General features: G+C 42.6%; 2 protein-coding genes across 6 annotated transcripts in view; one reads left to right on the plus strand and one right to left on the minus strand.

The window, feature by feature from the left end:
- Window positions 1-6,462, minus strand: strap (serine/threonine kinase receptor associated protein). The gene is made up of 9 exons (XM_069723011.1): window positions 5,966-6,462; window positions 5,519-5,654; window positions 4,994-5,075; window positions 3,979-4,051; window positions 3,638-3,737; window positions 3,347-3,484; window positions 2,909-3,045; window positions 2,262-2,411; window positions 1-871 (listed from the first exon to the last, which is right to left on the minus strand). The coding sequence occupies exons 1-9, from the start codon at window positions 6,075-6,077 to the stop codon at window positions 810-812; spliced, it is 990 nt and encodes a 329-aa protein (XP_069579112.1). The 5' UTR covers window positions 6,078-6,462; the 3' UTR covers window positions 1-809.
- Window positions 6,463-8,175: 1,713 nt separating this feature from the next.
- The window catches only part of LOC138635501 (protein bicaudal D homolog 1-like), a 50,846-nt gene continuing 44,851 nt past the window's right edge, over window positions 8,176-14,170 (plus strand). For 3 of the 5 annotated variants that reach the window (XM_069723006.1, XM_069723004.1, XM_069723005.1), the window contains exon 1: window positions 8,176-8,779. In XM_069723006.1, the coding sequence (XP_069579107.1) occupies window positions 8,561-8,779 (219 nt within the window). In that variant the 5' untranslated portion in view covers window positions 8,176-8,560. Of the gene's footprint in view, window positions 8,795-14,170 lie in introns of all 5 variants that reach the window. The other 2 variants (XM_069723002.1, XM_069723003.1) reach the window with 1 other exon arrangement.

The following is a 14,170-nucleotide window of genomic DNA, read 5'->3' on the forward strand; positions in this document are numbered from 1 at the left end:
CATTTTGCTGTTTGCATTACTTACAAATAAAACTGCAATGCACTTGTTTATTTCATCACTGAACACAAATGAAGACAGAAACCAAATGGAAAAACAGTGACTTTTCATCCCTTTCTTCTTTGTCACAAAACGATATTTTCTTTTATTTGGACACTTAACCTTATTTAATCAACCAGTACAACACCAGCGAATACTCAAAGCCATGTTTTTGTTTTCCGTTTTTTTTTTTTTTTTTTTTTTTGAAGAAATGAAAGCGCCTTAACTTCAGCACAAAAAGTGCAACAACCTCCAGTATTCTCGTAACTATGAACTGAAAACACGTGCCTTGATCCAGCTCATCAAATAACTTAACATTGAAACTGTTCTGAGCGTCATGTGGTTTGGGGGTTCACGGTATCGAGGGAAATTAAAAAACATTTAAGCAGACAGAACTGGGCTGATCAGAGAGAAAGCAGGCAGCGATGAGGCCATCCTCACAGCTCTACTGCTTTACTATGCAGCCCACACTGCCCCTGAGTGTGTGTGTGTGTGTGTGTGTGTGTGTGTGTGTGTGTGTGTGTGTGTGTGTGTGTGTGTGTGTGTGTGTGTGTGTGTGTGTGTGTGTGTGTGTGTGTGTGTGTGTGTGTGAGAGATCATTGGTCTATGACAGACAGGGCCGTCATAAAATCCACATCAGCTCCTGTTGGATGGAGATGCCCTGAACTCTGCTCCTTGCTGTGGCCTGGTCGAACACACTGGAACACCCTCCGCTCGTCTCCTTTCCTTCTTCCTTTTCTTTTATCTGGTTTCCAAGCAACGACGCTTCGTCCTCAGGCTTTGATCTCAGGGGGAGCGGTGTACAGCTGCTCAGAGTTCTCTGACCCCAGGTCCTCTGAGGACACAACACAATAAAACTATGAGAAACATTTCAAACACAAGGTACATCCATATGCTATAATATTATAAACAAGGTTCTCCAACAGCCTTTAGTTTCTTCATGCATGAACAAAGGGTTCATACATGCAGTTCTATATCGGTATCGGTGTACATGTTCTACACAAGTGGAGTCATGTGAATGAGCGTGACCAAATTTATATCACAGATGAACACAAAGAGGAAATGTGGCCTTAAAAGAGGACATTTCACAGATTTTACACAGCTAGTTTATTCATTCGATGGAGCTCCATTCAGTCTGTGGAAGCGGATGTCAAATGTTGTGTGTCGCTCTGAAGAAGCTCTGTCAAGTCTGAGGAAATATAATCATGGTGATGTACTGAGATTGGGATTGTGGGGAGTAATATTTCATAACAGAGGCCTGGTTGAAAAATGTGTATCTACCACAGACTGTTTCTAAAAGAGTTCGTAGCTTCAGGTCTGTAAAATGGTTCTGATCCAGAAGTGTCTTCAGCTGCAATACCAGCGAGTGCCACTAGAGGTCGGCTCCAAAAAGCCTCCGGCTCCATAGACTCCCATTCAACTTCTGTCATCAAATCCAAAGTGAATAAAATGTGTCCATCAGTTCTCTCGGTGTTGTTAGCTAAAGTCACTCCTTCTTATTAGTTTTCTGGAGGTCCATCTGAAAATAATCCCTCATTCATTAGAAAAGAAGATTCAAAAAGTCCAAATATGGTCACTTCCTGCTCCAAACCGCTCCGAACTAGCAAGATGTTGACGGACAGAATCTGAACTGGAGGATTCATAACGTTCACAAACCAACGATGACATCACTGATGGTTGATACCTGCAATCTACTAGCTAGGGTCAAATTAAAAACAGAGTTGCATTATGGGAAATGTAGAATCCAAGTCTCAGCTGCCTTTCCCTGGTTTGACCCTGTTTTTAATCCGTCACTCAAATGTTCCAACATTATTGCAGGACTAAAGCTCTTTTAATTCACAACTTCCTAATCATATGAATCCAGACTTGGTATCAGGACATGTTCGAAGTGCAGTCAGAGATCCTGACTTGTTGGGTGAAATAACTTCTTTGTATTTGCAGAGCGGAGACGTTTGAGGTTGTCTGATTGACTCCATACAGGCGGTCGGTTTGTAAAGACAGTATTTAGTGTTTTTAGGAGGAGCTGCATTTACAAACTTACACACTGGCTTCAGCATTGATGGCTGCTGTTTGCTCAAAGTCTGATTTAGGTTCAGGTCCCATTGTCCAGTGTGCATCAGCTACACCACATTTCTCTTCTATAATATATCATATTCAACTGTAGTATTTTCATCATGGATCCCAGATCCTGTGACCAGCAGTGATGACATGACTTGGAGAGTTACCTGGAAGGACACACTTCCACAGGCCGTAGGTTTTCCCCACCGCCGTCTGCCACAGTCGCAGCGTGCCGTCCTCAGAGCCGCTGGCATACAGCTCCCCGTCCGGACTGAAGCGAACGCAGTGCACCGGACCGAAGTGACCCTTATAGGACTCTGCAGAAAGAGGAGCAGCAACAACATCAGCCGGTTACATCATGTAATATCTTGTTAAACTCATAGAATGTCAACACTTTAGCATTTTAACCGATTGGACGTTTGTGTGAAATGTTTCATAATTAGCTCATGAACCCAAAATCTCATCAGTTCATCCTTCAGACAAAGTCAACATTTGTGCCATGTTTGAAGAAATCCCCTCCAGTTGTTCACGAGAACGGACGTACAGATAATGTAAAAACACATTGTAAGAGAAGAATGCCAACAAAGAGCTGCCTGACTTTGTAAAAAGCAGCTGCGTTATTGTACAAGGACGACACCCAAGTGAGGCAGAGCAGCAGCCATCTTATTAAAGAAAATGTCCTGAAGGATCCCATCAGTGTGTTTTATCAGCGAGCAGCTTTCCCTCGTCTTTACCAGAGGACGTCCTCCCAGTTTTACAGTCCTGTGTTAAACCTGTGCAGTGACCAGAGCCTTCAGAGCTCTGGGCTCCTCACCCAGCTCCTCCTTGGTGCCGTAGTCAAACTTATAGAGCTTGAAGTCTTCTCCCCCGGCAACAAAGAAGTCCTTCTCTGGATGGAGGGAGGCCGAGTTGATGGGAGCCGGGGCCTCCACAGTCTTGATCAACTCCAAGCTTGGAAATGGAAATGATTAATATTATTACCATTGATAAGAGTCATAATCACGTAACTAACAGTATTCAGAGGTCAAAAGAACATTTTAATGTCACTGAATTACAGTAATCACAGAAAATCCTGTGTTTAGAAAAATAACTAGCATTTTAAGTATTAAAACAGTATATTTACACTGAATACTTTTAATACACAATTTAGTTGTTTGTCCACTAAAAAAATGTGTGTGTGTGTGTGTGTGTGTGTGTGTGTGTGTGTGTGTGTGTGTGTGTGCGTGTGCGTGTGCGTGAGAGGGAAGTGTACCTCAGAGCGTTGTAGAAAGCGATCGTCTTTCCGTACGTGATCACCAGAATCTCTCCTTCAGGTACGTACTCCATGCTGCTCACCGACGTCTCGAACTTCAGTGTCTTCACCTCCTCCATGGAGCTCCTGTCCCACAGCCTGGAGACAGAAACACACACACAGAGACACACAGTAACACAGACAGAGAGAGACAGACAGACAGACAGACAGGCAGGCAGGATGGAGTTAAAGTTGGACCCCCAGAGTGAGACGTGGTCACCTGAAGTGAAACTCTGACAGCGCTTCACTCACCGGATAGTTTTGTCGTCAGCAGCAGAGAGAATCTGTTTGTCGTCGTGACACCACAAAGCTTTCTTGATGGCCGAGGTGTGACCTGCGATCTCCTGCGGTGCTGAAGGACAGACACACAACGGTCAACTTCAGTAGAGGAAAGATTAGACAGGGCTGACGTCATTCCTGCTCTGATCTCTGATATAACATCTTCAGTAGTTGTAATGAGACGTGTCTAAATTAGAGGGCAGTGATGAACGGAGGGAACGGTGAGGAAAGGAAGTCTGTTTAAACATCCAAAATAAATCTCTATTTATGTCCTGACATGTACATTTGCATAATGGTCTCCTAAGTTCACTCACCTGCTTCAGGGCTGCTGAGATCATAGATGCGCAGCAGCTTGTCGTTTCCTCCGGTGAGCAGGAAGTTGCTGTCCTGAAGAAAAGAGTCAGAAAGAATGAAGACAGTAAGAATTAAAACACGAACAATGTGAAATATTATTTGGTTGCACTGCTGCAGATGACTCTTCCTCTGACACCCTCATCAGCAACGCTCAGCGCTCAAAACGTTCAGCGTTTATCTGGTGCTGTTAAAGGGACAAACAGTTTCATCACCGACATGACCTCCACGACGAGATCTCCTGCGAGAGGAGAACCTGTGTGTCTGTAACCTGAGGACCAACGTGCTCTGACACAACACCAGTCTGCAACCAGCCAAAGATGCTTCATGAAGAGTGAGACGCTGATAATCAGAGAGGACTGAGATTTCTGGAGTTCAATCGAGTCTTCACCAATAAAACCATCAGTGGATTGATTCACTGAATTTGAGATGTTACAATCTCCAAATAAAAGATGGATCAGATGAATGCAACAGACTGGATGAGATGCTACGACCACACCCTCAATGAAACAACCTTCAGCTTTAGGAGCAAGATGTTATTGAAAAATAAGGTGTTTTATTGTGTAAATACATATTTAATGATCATTTGATATCTTCTTCTGCTGCTGTCTATATATATATCTATTGTTCTTATGTACACTGAGATCAAAATGAATATCAGGGCGAATTCCTTTCTATCTGATCAGATTTTCAGGTTTCAGTTTGTAGTTTTTAAACAGTAAACATAAATACGTTGATTAAAAAGGGTAAATTTATAAATTGATTCAGACTGGATGAGATGCTACGACCACACCCTCAATTTTACAAGTGTTTGAAAAAAGATGCATCAATCAAGAACAATGCACTAGAGGAGAGTCCTGGATTCACAAGAAGCCATTCATATCTTTCTGAATGTTATGTATAATTGTCAACACAGATTATTAGTGATGCAGTAAGACTGAGCAGAGAAGTGTCCCGTCATCCAGGTGGTGCTCTCACCTGAGTGAAGGTGACAGTCTTGACGATGTGTTTGTGAGCCAGTGAGAGGACCTCGTCTCCGCTCACAGCGTCCCACACCTTTCTGGAAACACACCGGGGATCTTTTCGTGAACAACACTTTATGTAGATATAGTGATTTCATTATCGATGTTTTGCATGAAAAGTCTTAAATAGATAGAAAAAGACAAAACTGAGCAGATAACACCGAGTTGCAAAAGTGTTTCTTTAAAGAGAAAACTTGACTCTGCTGTTATACACCGATAGAAATGTCTGCATTTTGCTTAGTGATGATCATTATTTCCAGTTTGTTGTAGAAAACATTGACTGGCTGAAAGAGATGATGTATAACTTCAAAAGGAACTCGGCATGTTAAAATTGTCCTTTCACATCGGTTTAGTCGGTGTTGGAAGAAATGGAAGTGTTGCCCAAATGTCAGCAGGGTTTCACAGTAAACTAGAAAGAGCGATACCCAGGGTTGATTTGGGCTCCTTGTGAGACTCTGTGGGAGTTCAGCGGTTCACTCACGCCGTGAAGTCTGCTGCTGCCGTGGCTGCCTTGGTGGCGTCTGTGTTCAGAGTGGCTCCCCAGACGGCGCCTTTGTGACCCAGAAACGTTCCTATCCAGTCCCCTGTGTCTCCCTGGCGCATCATGGGCTTACCATCTGTCACAGGAGAGCAAGGAGGACGTGAGTGCGACAGCAGGTAACAGCACAGAGCCTGTCTCCTCTACAGGTGTCAACAGACACGGACCGGCTCACTTTGATGACGTCACGTTGTAACGGCAGCTCTCTAAAAACACATTTAACGAAACATGTGAACTGTAAAGACTCAAAGATCAGCAACACGTGTTGGAAGAAGTCTGGAGCCAGCAGACACACTTGAGACTCGGAACCGAGATCCAACAAAGCAAACAGCGTCTCCGGTGACCGATCACGTCTCCGTTAAACGGTGTCTTCTGACCGACGTGTCTCACCTTTACAGGCGCTGATGAGGAAGTAGCCGTAGGGGGTGATCCCGCTGAAGGCCAGGTCCACCACGGGACGGGTGTGGCCGGAGCAGGTGAGAGGGGTCTGTCTCATCGCCATGGTCCTCCAGCCGGGCAGGAGACGGTCCGCACGGGGGGAGGAGACGGTGGACGGGGGGAGGAGACGGTGGACGGGGGGAGGAGACGGTGGACGGCTAGCGGCTAGCGGCGAGCTGTGTTGGGCTAGCGGGCTAGGAGGAAGACAAGACAACGAGCTCGCTGGTACTTTGTTTGTTCACCCCGGGTGTCCGGCAGCGGGTGTCCGGCAGCGGGTGTCCGGCAGCGGGTGTCCGGCAGCGGGCCGCCGGTCGGACTCGGAGTCTGGATGAAGAGTGAAGACGGGCGGCGGGTCTCCCTCCCAGCTAACGGATGGCTGTCGTGCTAATAGCTACAACATTGCAACTATCGAGCAACGTGCAGCGTGACGTCACCGCCGTCAGGATGTGAGCCGCGGAGCGCTCGAGACACAACAACACGCACTTCCGACGGGACCTTTCTTTCAAAATAAAAGCGTCACTTTTTCAAATTAAAAAGGCTTCAGAATGACTAGTTGAGTATTTAATAAACAAACAACACGTTGTGAGATAAATCATATGAATGAATATGACCAAATATGGATAGTGAAATAAGAAAATGTGACTCAATGCAGTTATCTATCGTAATGAAATGTTATTCTCTTCTTCTTTTCCACCAAAAATATCATTGCAGGTCAATTTTATTTATCTTCAGTCATTTCTCTTTCAAAGTCTATTTTTATTTTCAAAAAGCTATTTCCTCAGCGGCAAAGAAGTGAAACAGCCCAGACGCGCTCATGTCTCGGGCTGTCGAGATGCTCTGAATTAACAGCTTGTATATATTCTGTCTGAACTAGGCCGGTAATTATATTTTTCAATTACAGCTTGGGCTTGTGAAAAGATGGCAACTTACAAAAGGTAGTCACGTTGTAGCAGTCACATTTATTTCATTGTTAGTAGTCCTGCAAAATCAGTAACTGATATGTGTTAGTAGTATTTTTCATAACTCCTGTTCTGATCTTTAGTGGTGCTGACCCACACTTTTTAAAAAAATACATTTTGGGATATTCTATTATGTTTCTGGCATCCATTACTAATTTAAGCTTTGGGTTTGAAAATTATAGATCGTGTTTAAAAACTTCTCTTCATTTTATTTTGAAGGCGGTACAACGACTTCTTCATGTACTTTATAGTGGGCGTCTCTGGTGTAAGTGCGCCCCCTGCAGGTGTGGTAGTCTCCCGCTCATGGATAACAACTAAATAAACCACTTGTCCGCCTGCATTAGCCGAATTATCTCACATCTAAAAATTCAACCATTTTTCTCAAAATTATCTGCAGGCATATTTTTTTTTTTTGTCAGTTTAGGGTTATGCAGTAATTCTGTTGCAAAATAATATATAAAAACACAAAATGCATCTCACGAGGCCTTTAGGACATCACGTAAAAAGGTTATTTCAAACTAAACATCTTAACTGACACACAGTGTCCCATAACTAAAAGAGATTTATGAAGGCTGAAATTCTCTTTTCCTTTTTTAATTCGTGTGTTTGAATTCGTCCTTCTTTAACTTGAGTTTTCTGTAGGACTTTTATAGTCGATGTAAACTTTATAAAAGCCTTCTTATTATAGTGATATCATGTAAAGGTGAGCACAAAAGGTTACACTAAAATAAATACATGTAGGAACCCGATAGTTCCAAACAAAGGCCAAAATATGATATTACTGCACAACTTCTGTTCAATTCATCATATTTATATGTTTTGAATTTTGAGCTAACTTGAATACTATTTGATTCTACTTAAGGAATCTATTGTTTGGCCTGGATGAAAATGTAAACTGTAAATCCCATAATATATATATGCTAAATACCATCCTGTTAATTCAAAGTGTCAGTGCTTTATGAGCCTTTTTGCTGCGCAGCACCGAAAACAACTTATGTTTGCACATTCTACATGTTCTACTAAATTGGCTAATTAACCGTTAAAAACATGCAACTGATAATTGCTTAAATGTTTTATTATTTTGAGTCGCAAGACTGAAGATAAAGTTGTGTTTTGCGATCAGCTGATCTGCAGAGGGCGCAGAGGCTGCTGCATACTCCGTGTCATGACGAGGCTGGGCTGTATTTTCCTCTCAGCGATGATCCAGGAACTGTGAGCCTGCAGCGGGATGACAGACAGCAGGCAGTGTGCCTTGCTACACGGCTGCGGGCAGAGATGGCGTCCTGATGCCGGTGAATAAGCAGAAAAGCAGAGCTGAGGGAGGGGAAGGGGATGCGGGCAGCGGATGATGGGAAGCTGCATCATTAGGAGCATCACATGGCAGAAGACGCCTCTGTCGGCGACGATGACAGCGCGTTGAGGATATCCACGGAGGTTTCTTGTTTTCATGAGATTTGAAGCGGTGGTGTGAGTCCTCGGAGGGGAGGCGGTGGGGGTTCGTTGTCTACCTCAGCTGTTTCTCCCTCCGGCGGGGATCTGTTCTCATCCGACGCAGGGCGGAGAGGGCAGAGGGAGGGAGAGAGGGGCGATGGCTGCCGGTGGAGCAGGACGCGGGGACACTGTGGAGCAGTGCCGGGCCGAGGTGGAGCGCCTGACCCGGGAGCTAGCCGAGGCGAACCGGGAGAAGATCCGGGCGGCGGAGTGCGGTTTGGTGGTTCTGGAGGAGAACCAGAGCCTGAAGCAGCAGTACGCCGACCTGGAGGCCGAGCAGGAGGCTCTGAAGCTGGAGCTGGAGCAGCTGCAGGAGGTGGGCTCGACAGGGGTATGGCTCCTCGAAAAAGTCATGCATTGGGCCTATTAGTTGAGAAGTAACGCGTTACTGACGGCTTGGAGGAATGAATTATGAAGTGAGAGGAGATGTTTTCAGCTCACAAAGTGGTTCATCATTTGTTGTTGTGTGATCATGCAGGCGACACTGCGCTTTAATTGGACTCATCACCTTTAGTTACACCTGCTGGACACAAACAATAGACAGGCCCAGTTTACTACAGTGCAACTAACATGTCCAACACAGCCTGACTTTAAAAGATTAATATCAACATTTTCAGATTAATTTATTGATCTGTTCACTCATTTTATGTATTTTATGTAATATTTCATTGTTATGTTTTTTTTTCCGTATTTAATTACTTTAAAATGTCTCTAGGCTATAAGAACCGCCTGCTGAGAATAAAACACTTGCCTACCTGTAACTAATATCATGATCAGGACAAGTGACAACTTTTTTTAATTGGAAATAAGATGAACTTTTGTCTTTCCTTTCACTCTGACAGAAACATGAGAGCTTCTGAACGGGCTCTGAGTTGTGGACATTTCTCGAATAATGGCCATGTGTCACATTTAGTTTAATTAAGTTTATATCGTACCTCTGTTGTATATATTTTTTTAATTGAGTTTGGTCAACTTTGAGTCTGGTTGTATTTGAGCACAGGAGACAATGTGATGTCATGAGGGTAAACAGGAGCCTGCAACTTGCAGTGAACTCACTGTGCTGTTGTGTGAACTGACTTCCGTGATTCATTTGGCAAGCTGTAAACACTCAGAGACATGCTGTCACCTTATGAACTTGTTGTCGTTCATTTGGCGTTTTGATTGTGTCCACATGAAGAATGTGAGTTCAGGATTCATTCTCGTTTTAACTCCTGATAATAATATCTGTTTCTTTACAAAGAGCTGATGAATGCAGCACAATGATAGCAGCACATCTGTCTGTCTGCAGTTTGCTGCTGAGCAGGTGGTGCGCTGTAGTTTTAACAGAAAACTGCCTGCTGCTGCTGCTGCTGCTGCTGAGGTTCATGAGACAAGTGTGTGTTGTTGTGTGTTGTTGTGTGTTGTAGTGTGTTGTAGTGTGAGCTGTAAAACCAAAATAATAATATGAAAGATGCTAAAATGCCCAACTGAGTGGAGCTGCAGTGTTCATGGTGATTGTCTGTGTTCACCACTGAGTGATTCCTTCCACTTCACACGGACATTTGATTCCTGGTTTATGTAAAAGTGTTGAGGTGTGCAGTTTCAGGAAGTCGCCATTTCTCCTCATTAGATTACAGCACATTGTGTAAACTTCAGCTGTGTATCGCCACATGACTGATGAAAGAAATGAGGAATTTCACAATCAGCTATTTGTTGTATTTGTATTGTATTTTTAAAAATGTGAGTTATTTTATGACCAAGCGGCAACCAAACAGTGATGTCATCATCCAGCAGTGATGTCATCGTTGGTTTGTGAACATTATGAATCCTCCAGTTCAGATTCTGTCCGTCACCATCTTGTTAGTTCGGAGCGGTTTGGAGCAGGAAGTGACCATATTTGGACGAGCTGGGGGAGGAGCCAGCGGTGGATCTGACAGATCTGATTGGAAACCTGACGATACTACGTCCCGCCCACCGATAGCTGTAACCTGACTGCACCGCAGACCTGTCAATCAAACAGACACGCCCCCAAAAACAGGTCTTCTTGAATCTTCTTTTCTAATGAATGAGGGATTATTTTCAGATGGACCTCCAGAAAACTAATAAGAAGGAGTGACTTTAGCTAACAACACCGAGATAACTGATGGACACATTTTATTCACTTTGGATTTGATGAGAGAAGTTGAATGGGAGTCTATGGAGCCGGAGGCTTTTTGGAGCCGACCTCTAGTGGCACTCGCTGGTATTGCAGCTGAACACACTTCTGCATCGGAACCATTTTACAGACCTGGAAGCTACGAACACTTTTATATAGAGTCTATGTTTATAACACAGTTTGGTACCTGGTTGATAACTTTGGTTGTCCGAACACTTTATTCCCACAAACAGTGTCATATTCACTGTGGTCAGAACCAAACCTCCACCATGTGATCATTCACATAAAAACATACAGCACAATATCCGATGACATTACTGTAACTCTGCATCGTACTCCGTCCCCCGTCGGGAGGTGATTTACCTCCAGTGAGTCTCAATCAATCTCAGCTAATAAGCTGCACTGACCTGACTTGAGATCTTTCTGATCGCTGTGCATCAGAGTCGTGTTTTCCAGCACATAGACTCATGTACGGCAACACTAACTCACTCGTTTGTTAGCTGTAATATGGACAGGGGTGGGAATGGGAAGCTGACAGTGCACTTACATCCTGAAGGTCAGTGTGTGTGTGGTTTTGAGGAAGCAGGCAGCAGTTACAGTATATGATGTGTCAACAGAATGTTATTTCGGACTGGCAGAACTCCTTTCACATTTATGTTTTACTTCTTGTGTTGTATCAATAAAAAAACCAAAAAACAGTATTCAAATATAGTTATACAATCACAATTATAACCCTTTAAAAATTTAAGCGTTTCAGAAGACAGATTTTGTGAGTTGTGAGGAATGTTTACAGCCTGATCACAATGTAAGAAGTGTGTTTCCCAAATTTCTTTGACTTTTAACTGTTATTAACTGTTATAAAAAAAGATAAGTCACCTTGTCACGTTATTGACAGCAGAAGTTCTTGACAGTAAATGTCTGTCAGAGGAGTGAAGCTTGAAAACAGTGTTGGAAACTTCCCACTGCAACCACAGTGCTGTACTATTAGCTCAGCCAGAGGTTCAATTAATTACAATCAGTGATATCAGTAATAACAACAGTGTACTTACCAAGTAAGTTGCATGGTAGAGTTTTAACCTGCATTTGTGGATGCAGCGATGAACTGTGTTCACAGACGATGGTTTTCACAAGTGTTCCTGAGCCCATGCAGTGATTTCCACTCCAGAATAGTGTGTTTTTAATGCAGTGCTGCCTGAGGGCCTGAAGATCACCACCATCCAATATTGGTTTCCAGCCTTGTCCCTTGTGTTCAGAGATTTCTCCAGATTCTCTGAATCTTTTAATGATATTATGAACCGTAGACGATGAAATCCACTAATTCTTTGTACTTTTACGTTGAGGAACATATTCTTAGATTGTTGAACTATTTTCCAACACAGTCTTTCAGAGTGGTGAACCTCTCCCCATCTTCACTGCTGAGAGACTCTCTGAAATCATCTTTTTACAGCCAGTGATGTTACTGATCTGTTGCTAGGTAACATAATTACTTGTCAAATGTTCGACCATGTGTTTTTTCAGTCTTTTGTTGACCCTGTCACAACTATTTTGAAATTTGTTGCTGGCATCACATTCAAAATGAAATGAATGAACGAAATTTCTCGGTTTCAGCATTTGATATGTCGTCTTAGAATGTGATTATTTGCAAATCATGCAAAAAATTAAACAGTTTTTAATTACATTTGACAAAATCCCAACTTTTTTGGAAACCGGATTGTTATAGAATTTTCACAGCCAGTCGATCAATTTAAAAGTGGAGCTCACCATGCGGTTCTTCTAATGGCTGCCAGGTTGTTGTTTTTTTCTCCAACGAGCTTCTATAACAGCATCACTGCCGTCTATCACCATGACTGAAAGCGTAAACACAGAGACAGGAAGCGGGATGTTTATCCACTGTCCATTACAACAGCTACACAGTCAGTAAACTACATTGTGAATAGCGTTCGAGTTGGTTGCGTGTCCATGAAATAGTAATGTTTCAGTAGCGCTCGCATGAAAATATGCTACAGTGAATCATTTATAGAAGAAGCTATTATTATATATATGTTTGCACTCGGTGGCCTTTCATTCAGCTGGAGTCAAACTCAGACCCAACTTTACCGTTTATTGTTAAGTTAGTGGTTTTAATCAGGACCTGAATGGGGACATAAAAGTGACACCTTGCCTGTAGCACCTGCCAGGTGTGTTAACAGCGATGACACATTCATGGCTCCCAATTGATGAATAAGAATGACTTTGGAAATATTGTTAGATGTTTCAAGCAACAATTTTTCAACACAAGTGTCTTTATAGATCATTTGTCCACACTCAGAAAGGATTGTTTCCTGAATTTGTGCACCTTTTAGTAATAAGAAATATACATTGCTATTACTATTTTGATCCTCATACAAACACTGTCCAGTTAGGAAGGAATATATAGAATAGTAAATGTTTTGACATTTTTAGAGAACATTTTCCCACCGTTAGGAAGAATATTCTGGAAAAATAACAACAACAACAACAACAACAACAACAACAACAACAACAAAATCACGTTTGGAACAAACATTCTAGCTAGCTAGATACATGCAGGTGTGCAGGCGATTTTCATTATAATTACTTTCATGTTCTTGTTTAGTTGTAATTATTTGATGACTATTGGAATGAATTTCATCAGAGTTACTTTTGAAAGTTTTTTTTGGTTGTTTTGTGTTTATGGTGGATAAAAGTTTGTCAGCTGAAGATTATCACCATCATTTTGTTTGTGAAATGGAGACATAGTTTTTCTCTTATTGTCACTAATGATTATCTGAATACTGAATTTGTTTTCTCCCAGAAATCCCTGAAACCAGTGAGATTGTGAACAAACAGGCAGCGCCCGTCTCACCTTGTTGCCGGATTTATGAGGCCAGTTACAAAACAGCTGAAGTAAAGAGGACAGCTTTTTGCACCGCAAAGACAGTCATATGTTTCCACTCTCAGCTTCCATTAGTCGTCGTCATGTGCATTACTTGATTGGGTGTCGTGGACTGGCTGGTTTAATGTGATCATCGCAGGAGCTGCAGGAGGATGCCTCCATCTGTGGGCTGTAAAGAGCTAGCCACAGCTCGCTGCTAATTAGCCCAACAGGAGTCCGTCACATTGATTTGTACACTGAGCTTCATCTCCGTTGTGTTTACTCGTAATGAGCTTCAGTGCCAGAAAGAGCTACACTTGATGGTAGATGGAGTATCGTTGTAGTTTTTGGAAACCTATTTCTTGTAACTCCCTGCAGCCTTTCATGTTGCTCAGATACTGAATTGATGACACTGATCCTGACTGTAAGCTTCACATTTGACAAATTCTAAAACATGAAGCATCCATGTTTTACAGTTTGTAGCATCTTTGCATCAACCTCATTTTGAAGCATTGTCTACTCACATGACTACAATCTAATGTTCTGTTAGAATCAGCTTTTTTTGCCAAGTCTGGAGCGGTAATTCTAGTTTACCATTGTTATTTATTATGTTAGGGGGAAAAAAAGCATCGTATACATATACAGTAAATGTAGTCACAGAGAGAAGTAACATTGAAGAAAAAGAGAGACAACATATATTT

This window comes from Brachyistius frenatus, unplaced genomic scaffold (genome assembly GCF_029030835.1).
Source record: "Brachyistius frenatus isolate BFR_SWC_R1_liver_20210118 unplaced genomic scaffold, ASM2903083v1 Contig_312, whole genome shotgun sequence".
NCBI classification, from domain to species: domain Eukaryota; kingdom Metazoa; phylum Chordata; class Actinopteri; family Embiotocidae; genus Brachyistius; species Brachyistius frenatus.

Coding starts and splice junctions, on each gene's coding strand:
- strap (XM_069723011.1), bottom strand. CDS start 6,077: ATGGCGATGAGACAGACCCCTCTCACCTGCTCCGGCCACACCCGTCCC. Junction 5,076..5,518: donor GCAGCAGCAGACTTCACGGC/GTGAGTGAACCG, acceptor GTGTGTTTCCAG/AAAGGTGTGGGACGCTGTGA. Junction 872..2,261: donor GTGGAAGTGTGTCCTTCCAG/GTAACTCTCCAA, acceptor TTGTGTCCTCAG/AGGACCTGGGGTCAGAGAAC.